The sequence below is a fragment of the Mustela lutreola genome, chromosome 7 (genome assembly GCF_030435805.1).
Source record: "Mustela lutreola isolate mMusLut2 chromosome 7, mMusLut2.pri, whole genome shotgun sequence".
In the NCBI taxonomy this organism is placed as follows: Eukaryota; Metazoa; Chordata; class Mammalia; order Carnivora; family Mustelidae; genus Mustela; species Mustela lutreola.
The window spans coordinates 68,279,134-68,297,004 of record NC_081296.1 but is presented as its reverse complement, the minus strand read 5'-3'; the positions used below and the strand labels follow the sequence as shown (position 1 = coordinate 68,297,004).

General features: G+C 50.3%; 1 protein-coding gene across 2 annotated transcripts in view; it reads left to right on the top strand.

The window, feature by feature from the left end:
* Positions 1 to 13,374, top strand: part of PLA2G4E (phospholipase A2 group IVE) — a 62,619-nt gene extending 49,245 nt beyond the window's left edge. For both annotated transcript variants that reach the window (XM_059181255.1, XM_059181254.1), the window contains exons 12-20: positions 1,148 to 1,284; positions 3,413 to 3,635; positions 6,350 to 6,464; positions 6,985 to 7,122; positions 7,388 to 7,495; positions 8,055 to 8,258; positions 9,107 to 9,273; positions 10,670 to 10,853; positions 11,333 to 13,374. In XM_059181255.1, coding sequence (XP_059037238.1) covers positions 1,148 to 1,284; positions 3,413 to 3,635; positions 6,350 to 6,464; positions 6,985 to 7,122; positions 7,388 to 7,495; positions 8,055 to 8,258; positions 9,107 to 9,273; positions 10,670 to 10,853; positions 11,333 to 11,553 — 1,497 coding nt within the window. In that variant the 3' untranslated portion in view covers positions 11,554 to 13,374. The remainder of the gene's footprint in view (positions 1 to 1,147; positions 1,285 to 3,412; positions 3,636 to 6,349; positions 6,465 to 6,984; positions 7,123 to 7,387; positions 7,496 to 8,054; positions 8,259 to 9,106; positions 9,274 to 10,669; positions 10,854 to 11,332) is intronic.
* The last annotated feature ends 4,497 nt before the right edge of the window (positions 13,375 to 17,871 follow it).

Genomic DNA, 17,871 nt, shown 5'->3' with positions numbered 1-17,871 from the left:
CCTGGGTCCCCAGCGGAGGGCTGTGCTGAATGTGATTAAGTTGTGTGTTTGCAAGGGGAGGGGCGGGGAAGGCAAAGCCGAGAGAGAAAGGAAGGAGTGTCCCTCCCCATCCCTGCTCCTCCCCAGGCACTGAACAGATCCCAAGGGGACTTATGAGGTCTTACACAGGACACAATGGCGCCTCCCCACCACTCCCCCCAGCCAGGAAAACAGCTGAAGCCCTACTATCTCCAATCAAAAGGCCCTGGGCTCTTTGTTCCTCAATTCTCTCTTCCCCCCAAATAGGCGCACAATACGAACCGCCCCCCCAGAAAAAAACAACAGTCAGTGGCACACTACAGAGAAGCCCCTTCCCCTGCAGGGCAGGCTTCTTCCCACAGGCAGAGAGTGTGCTTTTGTTAGGGCTCTTTGTCACCTCCCAGGTATGGACAGGTCTACACCCTGCCCTCCCCACACCAGGCAGCAGGTCACCCTCCAAGTGCCAGAGGATGGAGACCTTGTGCCCGAGGACGGTTGCGATGGGACTTTAGTGGACAGAAGGATCTTACCATCCCTGCTCAAATAGAGTACATCTTGGCAAGGATCCCCCTCCCCACTCTCCCCTCTTTAGAGGAAAACCCCAAGGCCATTTTCAACCTTTGTGAGTCCAGAGGTGACAACCTCGCTCCTTCCCACGTCAAGAATTCAGTGATTCCAGCTGTTGTACATACAGTGTATACTGAGCACCTGTCACGGGCCAGGTCTGGGCCAGGCACCCCCATAGCACATCCTTGCATAGGAGGAGCTGTTAGGGAATCGCCCACTAGCTGGGTCCTCAAGCGAGTCCCTCAGCCCCCTGGATCCCGGTGTCATCACCTGCTAACTGAGGGCTAGACTAACTGTGCAAAGAACTCTTCCAGCCACTACATGTTGATTGACCAAGCTGTGTGACGCCCCGGCACCATTTATGCTCACCAACTACTGAGTTTGGAGGGAAGATCTAATTCTAGCCCTGTGAAAGGCCATTTTCAGGTCACTTTAGTGCCTTGTGCTCTGCTGTCTGTAGCCAGTCCTCCCGCCTCCACCATTCTTTCTAAGCTTCCGTGGGTCAGTCTGTGTCTTCTCCCTCCCCGCACGGCCCCAACAGTCTGCCTCTGTGTGCTCCCAGGTACCGCTGATCGCCATCATGGCCACTGGGGGTGGGACAAGATCCATGACCGCCATGTATGGCCACCTGCTGGGGCTGCAGAAGCTGAACATCCTGAACTGTGCCAGCTACATCACTGGCCTGTCTGGGGCCACCTGGTAAGGAGCTGGCTGCCACTGCCCAGTGGAGCCCAGAGCAAGCACTAAAGAGGCTGACCAGGGTCTCTGGTGAAGCTTTCCCTGCCCCAAGGTAGTGTGACTCACAAAACTGGGAGGCTCTACCCCTTACAGCTGTGTGATGCTGGGCAGCAGCTTCACTTCTCGGAGTCTCAGTTTCTGAATCTGTAAAATGGGTATAACTAGTATTGACCCCATGGGGTCATTGAGCGAGACTCTCCCAGTCCTGGGTGCCTTGGCGCTGTGGCAGGGATCTGGGAATATGGTAGTTAAGAGTTGTGACCCACTCCTACCATTGACCCATCCTGTTGGGAAGAAATAGCTGCCTTCTCCAACCATGCCAGCTCTCCTAGGCTGTGTGGAGCTGGCCCAGCTGCTCTAGCTGCCCTGACCCCAGCCTACCACCCCCATCCTTGCCCCTCCCTCTGCCCTGGTGCCTTTTTCACTCTCTGCTGGTAAGCAAGGAGAATGAGTCCCCCGAACATGAGGCCAGTATTCATATGCCTAGGACCCACAGTGCTTGTAGAAGCCCAGAAAAATGTTTTACCTTCTTTTAAGATCAGGGGGAAAAAAAAAAAAAAAAAAAAAAAACTTCTTGACCAAGAACAAATATAACATTATTATATTTATTTTTATACAACAATCATAAAACATGTTTCATATTTTTATGGTGGACGGGGCCCACATGAGGTCATAGCAGGGGACCCTGGAACAAAATGGCTGCATCTTCTGTCAGGGACTGGTAGGCCTCTGAGCCGTTAAGGTCCCAAGTGGCCCCTCACCCTGGAGGAGCTCTAGGAACTTATATTTGAGCAGTAGATGTGAATTTGCCCTAGGAAGGCCAAGGGCTGCTAGTGTGTCAGAAACTCTGTGGCTTCAGCCCAGATGGGACAGAAGGACAGCTGACGTTTGTTGGCATGGCCTGTGGGTAGTACAATAAGGAGATAAAAGCTGCTTCCATCAGGGCTGAGGGGCATCTGCATCCTTCTGGCCCTGCCTGACAAGCAGGAGACTGGAAGGAACTTGGTGGGTGGGGAGGGGGTACTGTAGGGGAAGAGGGAAGCATCTCCTGGCCTGAGAAAGCACTGGGAAGTATCCTTTTAAAATCAATCATTTGTGATGGTTTTGAAATCTTTTAAACATGTAAAAATAAGAGTAAATCTTACGGAGAGCGGGGTGCTTTTTGTCCATGAAATCTCTTGACCAATCCCTACCTTCCCGGACCAGAAACAAGCCCTGTGAAGGAAGAGGTCACTGTTCAGATACAGTGACACTGCAGACAAGGTCACCCAGGGCACGGGGGTTCCAAGGTGCTGTCCTGACTTCAGCAGAAAAGCTAGCTCCAGGCCAAGAAGAGACCTGGGGCTACAGGGGTCACTGTTTTTGTTTTTGTTTTACTCCTTCCCATTGCCCATGTATAAGTTCAGAAGAAGCAGGGGAAATAAATCTTTAGCCAGCACTGTAATTATGGGAATGGATGCAACGAAGTGGAAACAGTCCAGGATTTGGAATCAGCCAAACCTGGGTTCCAATGTTGGCCTCACCACTCCATGACCCAGCATACACTTCGTCCTGGCCACTGTTTGAGCCTCTTTAAATTGCATTAACTCATGCAACCTTCACAATAACTCTTTGAGGTAGGTGCAGTGCTAATTCTCTCCATTCTACAGATGTGGAAACGGATGGACGAGCAGTTAGATAACTTGCCCAGGATTACACAGTTAGTGAGTGGCAGAGTGTGGTTTTGAACACAGGAAGATCTTGGTCCAGAATCCTTGCTCTTTTTTTTTTTTTCCCCTCCCCACTAAGCAGGGAGCCCAATGCAGGCTCCATCCCAGGACCCTAGGATCATGACCCAAGCTGACGGCAGATGCTTAAGCAACTGAGCTACCCAGGTGCCCCCAGCAGCCTCACTCTCAAGCAACATGCTATACCTGGCTCATGGTAGCCATTGTGACTATGATTAAAAATGTCCTCCCCTTCCCTCCAGGCTCCTCTCCTGATGAGTTAGGGTCTCCCACGATCTGTCCACCTTCTCTCTGGCCAGGGCCCAGAGTTGATTGGACCAGTACTGGCTCAGTTCTATCCCTGTGTGTGTGTCTCTCTCCAGGACCATGGCTACCTTATACCGTGACCCTGACTGGTCCTCCAAAAACCTGGAGCCTGCCATATTGGAGGCACGGAGGCATGTGGTCAAGGACAAGATGCCTGCCCTGTTCCCAGACCAGCTGGCCAAATTCCAGGAAGAGCTTCGGCTGCGTAGTCAGGAAGGCTACAAGGTCACCTTTACAGATTTCTGGGGCCTGCTGATCGAGGCCTGTCTGGGGGATGAGGTAGGTGCTTAGCTTCTTCTGAGGTCCAGCCTGCCCTAGCTGATGACCTGCTCTCTTTCTTCATCAGGGGGTTCTGGACTTAACTTCTCAGAAGAAGGATGTTAGCTGAGACCTGCAGATTCAACTGTGGGTCATAGGAAGCATGAGGTTCCCAAGCACATGATGGAGGAGGATTGTGGAATTGGCTTGCCACATCCCTTTAGTGTATGACTGAGACCCTTGGGGTGGTGATGGCTTAGGAACAGTCCTGCAGATTGGCGGCATGTCCTCTGGGCCATGTCAAGTTACCACAAGAGAACAGGGGGAGGGAGCTGGAGGAGGCTGGACAGACATCAGACTGATACAAGTCTGACCCCAAGTGGAGGAGAGAGGGAAGAAGGGCTGGGTGGAAGCATCAGGACTGCTGATCTAGAAGGTTCAGTAAGTCGGTTGGATAGGCCTCTAGACAAGCTGCTGGTCAGAGGAGTTTGGGGCCCTCCATGGACATAAATGTGCATGCCTCAGGATCCCTCCTGCTCTTAGATATGTGCTGGGAGCAGCCCAAGCCTTGTGACCCCAGCACAAACTCAGTGCAAACTGGGAGGCCCTTAGTTGATTATACTCCTTGTAGCTGAAGATCTGTAGGGCCCCTTCTCATGGCTGCCTTACAGAGGTTGTGCCCAGAAGTTCCTCCCTGCTCTGAGATCCAACAATCCGAGCACTGTGTGCCCAAGAAGAGAAACAGTCTGTATTGGGGGGCTCTCAGCTGCTGGGGCACTCTGTGCAAGGTTGTGGAGCAGTGGCATTGAGGGGAACACCCTCAGTGGTTCAGTGAACACCCAGACTCTTCCAGCTGCACAGGCCCTGGGGAGGGACCAGCTGTGGCTGTCACTTGTCCCCAAAGCAGAGCTTCCCACCTAATTTCTCTCCAGACCTGCAGTTCTCAGCCCCACTCCCAAAAGGCTCTGAGGAGTTCTGAATTCCAAACACAGCTTGCCAGGAAACGGAAGGATAACAAATTATATTCTAGGTGGTCTGTAGAGAGATGAAGGTCATTTCTGAAGTGATAGATGACCTGAACTTCATCTTGGACGTGCATTTATTCCTTCATTTTTTTTTTCTTTCAAAAAAATTAAGTACCTCCCGCATGTCAGAAACTATGCCAGGCAATGGGGGTTTGGAACTGAGGCACTCACAGCTTTTGGTGGGTCCCACCCACCCTCCCCCTCAATAACCACCATCTAATCTGTGCTTATGATGAAGCAGGACAGGTGGAGACTGAAGGAGTTGGCCTTTGGGTTTAGGCAGGTTGGGGTTTAAATCCAGGTCCTGCTCTGTGCCATTCCTTAAATGGAAACTACATCTATAAGGGGTAGTTAATATTTCAAACAATACTTAGTGCCCCATGTGATGAGGAGGAAAGCACCCAGGCTACTGACAACAGACATCTGAGTGTTGCCTGGGGTGGAGTAGGAGGAGGAGCCAAGGTTCCCAGGAGGGCAAGTGTAGGATTGAAATTTGGAGGTCTCTACTGTTCCACTCTGGCCAAGGCAGGAGCCTCTTCCCCTCGGACTCCTTTGACTGTGAGTGTAGACTGCATTCTTCCCTGAGTCTACAGTTTTCTCTACTTCCAGGACTCAGCTTTGCAGTGCCCAGATCTCTGGGCCATTGTGAAAGGCGCCCTGCTTGCCTTTCAAGGGAGGCCCAAGAGTTGTTTGCCCCACATGTGTGTTTAGCATCCCACACAAGGTCAGGGGCCTTCACACACCTGAATAACCCTGGATGGTCACCCAGCAGGCAGCTGCATAGAGCCTAAGGTCAGAGCGTGGCCCTCTAACCCCTCACCTGGCCTGTCTACAATGGTTGATTCATTTCAGTAGGTGGCCTGGCTGTTCTGCAGGGACAGGGAGGCCGCAGTTCCCCCACGGGGCACAAGAGGGCACCCATGACTGGCTACTGCTGACTCCCCTCTGATTTGGCAGCACCATGTTCTGGGGACTCAGAGGGACCTTAGCTGCCAGCTGACCTTGGCTGCCAGCTGGTGCACCATTTCCAAGCCTTTTGTTTAGATTTTTAAAAAAGGTTTTATTTATTTATTTGATAGAGAGACACAGCAAGAGAGGGAACCCAAGTAGGAGAAGTGGGAGAGAGAGAAGCAGGCTTTCCACCGAGTGGGGAGTCCAACGCAGGGCTCGATCCCAGGACCCTGGGATCATGACCCAAGCCAAAGGCAACCGCTTAACTGACTGAGCCACCCAGGTGCCCCTGTTCAGATTTTTTTTTTTTTTAAAGCAGCTTTCCTCCTCCTTCCCAAACAAATTTTATGAGGGAGCCCAACATGCAAAAGCAGAGAAGAAAAATGCACCTGCTCTGGGGTATGTTGGGTGGAAGATGATGGGGATGGAGAGGGACAGTGGTGGCCTTTTCCACCTCTACTTTTTCCTTCTCTGGTCCTTGAGACACCAGGAGAATCTTGGGACTCTGAGGGACAGCCCTAAACTGTAGATTCACCCCCACTCCCGTCCATGTGTCTGGGATGGTGAATAGCCCAGGGACGAGCGAACATTCTCTGGGTACATTTTAAGAGCAGGTTTGACTGGTGTCAGCTGGGATCTGCACAGTGGCCGGATGGGCTCAGGAGCCAGGAAATGGCCTGCTGGAGGTCCAGACCATCCCCCTTACTCTGCACTGCCTCCAGGCTGCCTGTGCTTCTTCACCATTTCATGTCCCCACAGAGAAATGAATCCAAACTGTCAGATCAGCGTGCTGCTTTGTGCCAGGGCCAGAACCCCCTGCCCATCTACCTCACCATCAATGTCAAGGATGATGTAAGCAACCAGGATTTCAGAGGTAACACTGGTGGCTAGTTTATAAGGGGGTCCCTTCTCAGCAGGCAGAAGTACCCAGGGCCCCAGCACACGCCCAACCCACCACATTTGCCCCCTCCACCTCAACTTGGCTACCCCTTCTGTGTGGATGGATCAGACTGGTGGGGGCTTGTGGCTTTTCTAGGAGCAGAGGTTTGATGGGAAGGGGGTAGTAAAGTTAAAAAAGGGAGGGGGTTCTAAATATTTCTCAAGGTTCCCAGACTGAGGGACTCTAGAAACCTGCTCTGCCTGCTTCTAGGTCAGTTGTGAGCTCGGTTTATCCAGTTTGGTGGAGCAAACTAGCCATGCAGGTGACAAAGCAGTCCGACTGGCCAGCAGTAGCCAGTCTTGGGCGCCCCCTTGTGCCCTGTTGGGGGAACTGTGGTCTCCCTGTCCCTACCAGCCCCCGCGCTCCATGCCCCTGATCTGTAGGAACCCTGAGGAGGGAGGGTGGGGCTCTCAAGGCCTGAGACTGACACGCCACCCTTCTGCCCCCCATGCAGAGTGGTGCGAATTCTCCCCTTATGAGGTAGGCCTGCAGAAGTACGGGGCCTTCATCCCCACCGAGCTCTTCGGCTCTGAGTTCTTCATGGGGCGGCTGATGAAGAGGCTCCCAGAGTCGCGGATGTGCTACATGCTAGGTGACTCCTGGGGGGGGGGGGGGGCAGGGGAAGGCCCGTTCCTTTCCCTCAGGATCTTGTCCTGGGTTCGGGTGTTGGTTTGGGTTATCCCTTGAGAATGGGACCCTCCTGCATTTGCCGGGGTGGGGGTGGGGGAGACCAAAGTCTGTCTCACCCCCTGAGCAGCCTGACTGGGAGGGAACATCAAGGTCAAGGGAGAAGCAGGCAGTGTTTGGGTGGCTGGGGCTCTGGGGCAGAGCCACTCACGGCTGGTCCTGCTCCCTAGGCTTGTGGAGCAGTATCTTCTCCCTAAACTTGCTCGATGCCTGGAATCTGTCCCAAAGCTCGGAGGAGTTCTTCCACAGGTGGACGAGGGAGAAAGTTAACGACATCGGTGGGTGACCCCACTGGCTTCCCCTCTTTGGTTGGGGGATGTAGGGGTGGATAACAAACCAAGGCCCAATCCACCTGGCCACCGGTTTCAACGCCATGTCTGTGGTTCCAAGATGAGAAAGCAGCTAGGATGAGGTCGTCCTTGCCTGGAGGGGAGGGAGAGGGAGGCTCCATCACAAGCTTCAGGGGCCAGCCCTGGCCTAACTGGGCGGTGAGGGTGGGGGAAGGCCCAGCAGAGGGGCACAGTGCCCTGGATCCCAGGTAGGGATCCATGAGCACAGTGACAAGTGGCTCTTGTAGATTCCCTGTCTTCTCTGGGACGCCCCCCCACCCCCGCAACTTACTTGTCATCACCGCTCTTCTCCACCGCCCTGTCCCTTGATCTCTCACCTGGGTCTTCCTGGCCCCAATGCCAGGGCCTTATCATCTCAGCAAGGACGGTGTGAGCCTCACTTCCAGTGGCTGAACCCTGGGTGTCAGGTAACCATGCAGGCTTTGCCTGGGCCGTCTGGGGACCCCAGCCCTTGTGACCTGCCTTCCGTCCTCCCTCTCCCCTGCAGAAGATGAGCCACTCCTGCCTGAAATCCCCAAATGTGATGCGACTGTCCTGGACACCTCGGTGGTGATCCCGGGGTCATGGCTGTCCAACACTTTCCGCAGCATCCTCACCCACCGGGCCTTCGTGTCTCAGTTCCACAACTTCCTGCGGGGGTTACAGCTGCACACCGACTACCTCCAGAACAACCAGTTCTCCATGTGGAAAGGTAACCCTCCCTGGCTGCCTGCCCTGGCCTAGATAAAGGGGAAGGGCATGTTGAGGCTGCTGTGGAGAAAGGCTGGCAAAGCCCCTCTGGCCATGTTCTCTGGGGTCAGGGGTTGGGGGGGAGGCAGACTCTCTCCAGGGTGTCTTCCATGTTTGGCGAGGTTCTGAACGTAGGTGCTGTACTGTTGGTATGTAATTACTTGAATCTGTACAACAATCCCAGCAGGTAGAACTTGCGGAAATGTGGGCCTTGACTTGCTCTCATTGTGCTCTGGGGGCCCCTTTTAATGGGAATGGTGCCCTCTGAGGGTGCAGCAGGGATGACCAGCTCAAGAACCCCCAACATGGTAAGTGGCGGGGCCAGGTCTTAAATCATGGTCACGGAGCTTCAACTCGGTGCCCCCTCCCCTTCCTGCTAAGGCTTGAAGATTGACTTGCCCCTGTCTTTGGAATTTTCCTTGGCTACAGCCTGCCAGTGGCTGCTTTGGCCTGGCCTAACGATGCTCATTCTCCCTGTCTGGGGCAGAAAGGGCAGCTGGCTCTGGGCCCAGCGTGTGCACTGATTTATAAGATATTGTTATACCCCTGCAATCCCAAATCTCTGTGTCTAAGTCAGAAGAGTTTTTATCTGTGTTGTAGCAAAGACTTGCTACAGCCCCCAGGATAATGCTCTTCTGTATCAGCCCCCACCCCAAGGGGCACTGGGACTCATGGGGGGGTGCCTCCTGGCTGGAAGGGGTTAGGCCCGGGGCCCAGGCCCAGGTGAAAGAGCTCCAGTCAGGGTGTTCCGTCCATCCGCTAAGATCAGGGCACCAAGGCATGACGGTAACTGTAAATCCTGGCTTTCAGACACAGTGCTGGATGGCTTCCCGAACCAGCTGACAGAGTCTGTGAACCACCTGTGCCTGTTGGACACCGCCTTCTTCGTCAACTCCAGCTACCCGCCCCTCCTGAGGCCTGAGAGAAAAGTGGACCTCATCATCCATCTCAATTACTGTGCTGGGTCCCAGACAAAGGCAAGTGTGACAAAGAAATGCTCCTGCCCACTGGCAGGCCACTCGGTTGTGGGATCTCCCAGGACCGAGCTCCCACAAAACTGGGAAATGGGAGAACAGACTTTCCCCCACGGGCCCCAAGACTTAGCATCTGAGAGACTCAAGCTGTTCTACCTGGCGTGAGGTTAGCCATTCAAACCTCTTGGGGCGGGGGCGGGGGGTGGACGTTGGGCAGCCGCTGGCCCTCACATGCAGCGTGGGTTTTAAGGAGCAAATTCTAGTTTTATTTCAAGCAATTTTATGATCTGAGCATTTGCTGTATTTGGCCATTCATTAGCTGCAAAAAAAAAAAAAAGGAGTTTTTAAAAATAACTTTAATGGGGGTGCCTGGGTGACTCAGAAGGTTAAGCCTCTGCCTTCAGCTCAGGTCATGGTCCCAGGGCCCTGGGATCGAGTCCCACATCGGGCTCTCTGCTCAATGGGAGCCTGCTTCTTTCTCTCCCTCTGCCTGTCATGTCCTCTGTTTGTGCTTTCTCTCTGGCGAATAAATAAATAAAATCTTTAAAAAAATAATTTAATGGAGTCCAGTCCATTCTAAAGTTTTGTACCACTCCAAGAGTTTATAACGTCCTATTTTTAAAATAACCACATTGCCCTTTTCCGCAGGAAATAGGGCCCTCCATGAGATTATATGAAAAGCCAGGATCAGAGGTTTTTATTTATTTTTCTCTATTTACCTTTGAAAAGTTCTGGCCTTTTAAGGGGGAAAAACTGTTTTTTGGTCTCCTTTACTATAGTGCTAGCCTGAAGCCCAGGAAACGGGCTTACAGACAGAGGACCAGCAGGACACCAATGATAAGGACTCAAGTGTATAAATGAGTAACGCTGTGCTTTCCTACCTGTGCTCTCACTTGATCTTTACCCCAGCCAGCTCTTTGAGGTAAATGGCACAGTCAGGAAACAGGCACAGAGAGGGGAAGTGGCTTGCTTGAGATCGCACAGCTAGTGTGCTTGGAACACAGGGTGAGGGCAGAAGTAAGGGGATTCTGATGTTCTCAGTCCACTGCTTTTTCTATTATATCAGACCTTTCAGAGTCCTTTCCAGCCTTGTGGCCCTTTTTCCGTTCCAAAGGCCATGCCCATCTGACAGGAGCCTGGCCAGACGTGGCCTAGCTCCAGTTACCCTCAGTCTGCCTCCCAGGTCTGTGTTTTGAGTGAAGCATCCTTGAAAGGGCTTCTCTCCACCTTCAGAAGGAGCTTACAGTTGGACACACACCAACCTACCGCCTCAGGCCCTTTGTTCCAAAAATAGCACAAAGAGGCAAAGCCATGTGAGACCTGAGTTGTTGTCTGGGGGATATCAGGAAGCTGGAACTAAGAACTCCGTGTTGCTTACCCACCCCACCTCTCATTCCAGCCCATGAAGCAAACCTGTGAGTATTGCTCGGTGCAAAACATCCCCTTCCCCAAATACGAGCTGCGAGAGGACGAGGAAAACCTCAAGGAGTGCTACTTGATGGAGAATTCCCAGGAGCCTGATGCCCCCATCGTGCTTTTCTTCCCACTTATCAATGACACCTTCCAGAAGTACAAGGCCCCAGGTAAGCCGCCTCCGAGCTTGGTTCCCACCACCCGCTTGCTAGCCTTGGGCTGAGAGCTCCTGTGTTTAGCCCAGCCCCATCATCTATCTGACTGTACTAGCAGGGAAGCCCAGCTCCCCTCTAGCCTGAACCAACCTTGGCTTTGGGAAGAAAGCAAAGCCCCTCCCCTGCGTGAGCCAGCAATGTCATCCTCTGCTCTTTCAGTCATTCAGCATTTATCCACATCCCACTAGGTGCCCCGTGCTGTGTCCTGCTAGGGTGGCCCTAAGATAGGCAAGCTGCATCTCTCCCCTGGGGAGGGTGGAGGTGTGCACATGTGCGCATGTGTGTGCATGGGTGCTCGTGTACGTGGGCGCCCATGTGTATGTGGTTTTCGCACAAGTGTGAGTACCCACGTAGGCGGGGCAGGCCATGGGGAGAGATACAGAAGCAAATCATTACAACCCTCCGTGTATAGCAAGTCCTTCTGCTGCCTCCAGGTGTGGAGCGAAGCCCCGAGGAGCTGGAGCAGGGCCACGTGGACATTTATGGCCCCAAAACCCCATATGCTACCAAGGAACTCACATACACAGAGGCCGCCTTTGACAAGCTGGTGAAGCTCTCTGAGTACAACATCCTGAATAACAAAGACAAGCTTCTTCAGGCCTTGAGGCTGGCGGTGGAGAAGAAGAAACGCCTGAAGAGCCAATGTCCCTCCTAAGTTGCAGCGAGCCTCACCGATCCTATGTCTGCTTCTAGGGTCAGAGGCGCCGAGCCCATGGGGGCTGACCGGCTTGCACTGCCGGCTCTGCTATCTGGCGAGGGGTGTAGGCAGGCTGACCTGGGCTTTCTATCAAAAAAATAAATATTTAAACAAGTTGAGGGAGATAGAGAGAGAAGGAGACAAAGGAATACAACGTAGGCAAGTGTTGGGATTTTAGACCTGCAGGAATTTTTTTTTTTAAACCTGTCCCTGCAAGGAAGGGGGTCCCATAGCCACAGGGTCCCACACATCCCCAAAGTGTGGAGAATAAAATCGTGGCCTGTGGAAAAGACTGGTTCCCCCAGAGACCTCAGCCTGCGAGCTGGAGCTCAAAGCCTCCTCCACTCAACTCCTCCCAGACTCCTGGCATAGAGGGCCTCCAGGAATAAATAAGGGGAGGAACCTGAGGAGTATGGCGGGCTCTCTGGAAAAATGCCTTTTTAAATTAAAGGCAATCATGATTTTTATAGGCTATTACATTTTGTGGTTTTCATTGTTTAGAATCAGGGTGTTCATAGATAGTGTGAAGCCAGAGCATCTAGACCGAGCACTGGTCTCTTCAACAACAAAGCCAGACTAGGTAGGTGACAGGTCTCAGTGGCCCCTCTCTAGCCGCTCTGAGCCCCAGGACCGGTGATCCCTGGGATCTCAACCAGGCAGCTTCATCTGAGCACCCATGAAAATGCCAGGCAAAGCCCGAGTTTGCAGCTCAGGCTCACCAAACAAGGATCGGGGGGTGCAGCTCAGGGACGTCTGAGCAGGTAAATGGAGTCAGGCTTCAGGCTAGCGCTCGCCGACCAGCCTGCTCCAGGAGCACTTCTCCATTCCCTTCTCACCTTCCTCTCCTATTTTCAGGTGGGATTATTTATTTCTAAATGGGACTCCTCTTATCTATCATGTAAAAAACGCTGTGGCCAGTATACCCGAAGCTCTCAGAGAGTCAGGAGTCACGAGTCACGGAGAGAACAAACAAGGAAACCCTTCAGGGAGTAGGTTAGCCCTGAGGAAGACACAGAGAAGCCCAGCAAAGTGTCCAGGCCTCCCATCAGGCTAGGAACATGACTAAAGAAATAGGTCACCTGAGTCATAGAGAAGCCCAGGCCGATGGAAGGTGTGACCAGAAAGGCATGTGGTCCCCACGAGGCCCAGCAAACCTGGAAGACTTGGCCCTCTTTCCTGGCCTCTAGGAGATGATGAGTAGTGATAGGTAATGAAAGTTCAGAAAAATCGACTTTCAAAATCCATCCTTGCTACTCAAAGTGTAATGGGGACTCATCAGAAATGCAAAAGTTCAGGCTCCACCCCAGGTCTGCTGAATCAGAATCTGCATTTTCAGGAGATTCCCACCTCCCCTCTGCACCCCGTGGTGGAGCATGGAGCATCTCATGCTCCATTCCCATAAGACTACACATATTAAATTTGAATGGTGTAGATTTATGCCACACTCTCCTATAAGCTTGGAAAGCAGGAATCCATGAGTGCCCCTAAGCCACTGGTAAACAGGGCTCCTGGACCTGCGAAACTGGTCCCCGCCCAGATAATGCGGACCTGAGACACCGCCCATGCCCTCCGAGGGAGCAGCCAACAGCCTCGACCTTCACATCTTTTCTCTCTATCTGCAACAAACAGGCTCTCCTTAAATTAGAGTGAGCCACGCTGTAAGACCTGTTTGCTGGCCGGTGAAGACAGCCCTGCCTTGGATTCATCAAAGTGCGTACAATGAGGCTTGTAAAACCATTGTATTATTTGATCACAGAATAAAATGGCCCTGTGGGTAAATGCTGTTGACTCATCTTCGCTCATCCAGTGCTACAAAACCAGCCGACTCCTGCCCTCACCCCTGCCTGGGCTTCTCACACACCACTGTGTTCTGTCCCCACGTCCCCGTGAAAACACTTCTCCCCAAGGTCACCAGCGTCCTAATTGCCAGATACACTGAGCCAAATGGCACCAGCCCTTTACAGGCCTTATCTTACTTGATTGTTCTCGGGATTTGGCACCGCAGCCCACTCCTGCTTCCTGAAACCATCCCTTCCCACGACTTCCTTGCCAACAGCAGTTCAACTCTGTTCCGCCTGCAAATATTTCTTGCCTTCTCACTACATGCCAGTCACTGTGGTAGGCACTGGGACAATAAAAATGATTAACAACTGACCCCACACTTCAAGGAGCTTCCTTTTGGTCCCTCGTAGAAGGGCGTCATGAAAACAGAGCCTTGCGAGACAAAGGGAAAGTTCCATATTAGCGGTATACACATGGGGGATGCATTGGGGGCTGCCAACTAGACTTCCGCCTAGAGGGAAGGGGCCAGGTTTGCTGGACACCATCCATCCTGGTTTCCTTCCCACTTTCCAGCCCTTCCTGTTGTCTCACTGCCCCTGCCCTCCATTAACTGCTGGTATTCCCTGAGGTTCTCTCCTCAGCTCTCCTCTTTCCACTCTGTACTCCTTAGGCAATCTCATCTACACCCAGGACTTCTATCTTGAAGTCCTGAAAATTCTCTATCTTGAAAATTCTCAAACCTTTAGCACTAGCCAAGCCAGTTTCCTAAGTTCTTGATTCGTGGATTCAAATACTATACCAGTTAGCATTATTTTTCATTACATAATCAAAAAGGTCAAGAAACTTTTGATCTTTTGATTCTTAAGAGTGTCATAAAGAAGATAGAAGAAATTGATTTCTCTATTTCTTAGCAGATACCCAGGTTCCTCTTAGCTCTTGCTTCTGCCATACTCAAGTTTGCCTTCTGGTCCAATATAGCTGCTAGAGCTCCACCCATTATATCCACATTCCAGACAGCAGGGAGGTTAAAGGGTTCTGAACTCCTGCTGACAGTGAGCACACCAAAGTAGCCCTGGTCTGCCTACCTCTGAACATCTTTTCTGTGACAGAAAACCAAATTTTTACCTTAACAAGATAATGAGAATTACCAGTTGTCCCAATTTTCTATTGCTGAGCAAACAAACACAAACAAAACAAAACCCAGAATATAACGGCATAAAAGAACCACCATTTGATTATGCCTACAGATTCTATGGGTCAGGAATTTTAAAAGGGCACAGCAGGGACAACTCTTATTCATGCTGGGAGGCCTCCGCTGAAATGACTTGAAGTGCTTGGGAAGGGCTCAGAGGGCTGGGGTCTGGAAGAGCTGGAGCAGAAGGATCTACCTCTGAGATGAGCAGTGCCTGGGTGAGAGAGGCTGGGACAGCTGAAGGACAAGCTCAATTTGATTGACTGTCAGAGCACCTTCATGTGGCCTCCCCAGTGTGGTGGTTTCAAGATCCCCGGCTTTCTTAAATGGCAGCTCAGGGCTCCAAGAGCGAGTGTTACTCAGCAACAGGTGCCTTGTGTATTATGATCCAGTATCCGAAGGCAGAGACCATCACTTTCACAGCACACTATTGGCAGACGCACTCACAAGCCAACCTGGATTCTAGTGGAGGGGACCCAAGATCCCATCTCTCGATAGGAGGCATATCGAAAAATACGCATGGTTATATTTAAATCCCAGCCTGAGTAATTGAATCCTTAATGCTGACATTCCCTCTCTTCCACTAAGGAAATGTCACATTTGGGTTCTGTTATTGCAGATTCTATATCTAGGAACAAATTCAGTGCTTAGATAGGAATTAGTTTCATCTCTCTCACTAGCAGAGACCTAACAAATAGGGGCCTCAATACATTCATGGGAAAAAAGCCCACAGGGAGGCCATCCAAGGCTGGCATGGCATGTCCAGGACTCATCAGGGATTCTGCTCCTCCCAGCTCTGAGTTACCTTCCCATGTGTAGTTCTTGGCCTCATGGTCCGGGATGGGCCCTTAGGTGCCAGCCAACACATCCCTATCCCAGACTATAAGAGAGAGGACAGGGAGAGCCAAATGGAACTTTTTCTTGTTCTAAAGGAGACTTCCTGCAACTCCCATGCATCCTTCAGGTAACATACCAGCAACCATCCCTTGGTCTTAGGATCACACTTAATTGCACAGAGACTGGAAAATTTTGTCTTTACCTGGTAGCAATGGGCCTGGCTAAAAATGAGAGATCATGTATAAGTGGCTGGTTGTCTTACTACAAGTACCTACTAGACATCTCCACCTGCCCTGTCCTATTAGCCAACATCTCCAAGTGGCAGCAGTGACTTGGGTAAGTGGCCACAGAGAAAGGAGAGGTGTGTGTGAGAATGAAAGGGCTCTTTGCCAAAGTACCTCCTCTAATCTCTTTATCATGTGTCTCTCAGGTCTTTAACTTCTCTGGGACTTAAAGTATCAGAGTAACACACTGCACTTGGTATGCATATAGAACAACCACTGAATATGATCTACAGCAAACCTTGTGAGGGGCGCCTGGGCGGCTCAGTCAGTTAAGTGTACGATTCTTGATTTCAGCTCAGATCACGATCTCAGGGTCATGAGATGGAGGCCCATATTGAACTCCGGGCTGAGCGTGGAATCTGCTTAAGATTCTCTCTCCCTCTCCCTCTCTCCTTCCCTACCCTGCTCACACCCACCAGCACAGTCTCTCTCCCTCTCTTAAAAAAAAAAAAAAAATGAGAGAGAGAGAGCAAACCTTGTGAACATCAAATTACCAAGAATGAAAAGGGGAAAAAAAAACCCCTTCCACAAGAATTATGATTAAAATTTCCATATAACAAAGAGAGTTGTTGAGTATTATTATCAAAATACTTATTTCATGAATTATTTAATCCAACAAAAAACAAGGTAACTAATGGCACTCTCTGCAAAACATTAGCCTGGAAATAATAACGGGATTCAGATGAAAAGGTGACCGTGATTGGAATTGTTGAGTCTGAAGAAAGAAAACCAAAAGAAGATCACAGCTTGTAAATGGATGTGAGATGACTGTCCTGAGGGCGATCAAGAATGAAAACAGTTGTATGAAGACAGAAAAGGGAGAAAAATAAGATGTTGTAATTTGTCCTCTGGACCAGGCTCTTTCAGGACTTCCACTGGTTTTAAGATTAAAGGCAATAACTTTTTTTCTTCCTTCAATTTTTTTTTTAAAGATTTTATTTATTTATCTGACAGACAGAGGTCACAAGTAGGCAGAGAGGCAGGCAGAGTGAGAGAGGAGGAAGCAGGCTCCCCGCGGAGCGGAGAACCTGATGCGGGACTTGATCCCAGGACCCTGGGATCATGACCTGAGCCGAAGGCAGAGGCTTAACCCACTGAGCCACCCAGACATCCCCCTTCAGATTTTTTCTGATTGTAAAACAAGAGCCTGTTTATTGTGTAACATCTGAAAAATGCAAAAGCACATAAAGAAGGAAACTAAGAGCATTTATCATTCCAAAACCCAGAGATCATTACTATTTTGGGGTTCATCTTTCCATGTTTTCATGTCTTTAGAGACTTTTTTTTTCCAGAAGTACAAAAACCCTATACATTTTTAAATTATGGTAAAATATACATGATGTAAAATTTACATCTTAACCATTTTATAGCCATTTTATAGCCCAGTAGTGTTACCTATGATCACATTGTTGTGATCTCCTGGATTTTTTTCATTTTGCGAAACTGAAACTCTATACTACTGAAAACTCCTCATTTCCTCTTCCCTCCAGCCTCCAGTCACCACCATTCGACTTTCTGTTTCTATGAATTTGACTACTTTAGATACCTCATAGAAGTGGAATCATATACTATTTGTCTTTTTGTAACTAGTTTATTTTACTTGGCGTCATGTTCTCAAGGTTCTTGCAGATTATGGCATGTGACAGGACTTCCTTCCTTTTTAAGCCTAAATAATTTTTCATTATATGTATATACCACATTTTGTTTATCCATTCATCCATTAGTGGAAGCTTGGGTGGCATCCACCTCTTGGCTATTATGAATAGTGCTGCTATGAACACGGATGTGAAAATATCTCTTAAAGACCCTACCTTCATGTTTTTTGAAAGTAGGATGACTGGAACACATAGTAGTTCTGTTTTTAATTTTTCAAGGGGTTACCATGCTGTTTTCCATAGTAATTGAATGTCTTCTCTTCTGTAATCTTTTTTCCACTTAAAAATATATTCTGAGTCTTTTCCCAGGTCATTAACATTCTTTTTCTATGACACAATTTTCAGAGACTGCGTAGGAATCCATTATCTATCTAACTAATCCTCCATTGGAGGAACAGCTAATTACAGCTTTTCACTATTGTTAGTGCTATGCTGATAAACATGCTTTAGGTAAAGCTTTACACTGCTTATTTCCTCAGGGCAAAATTTCTGAGTCTAGAAGTCTGAGCATTTCTAACAACTAGTA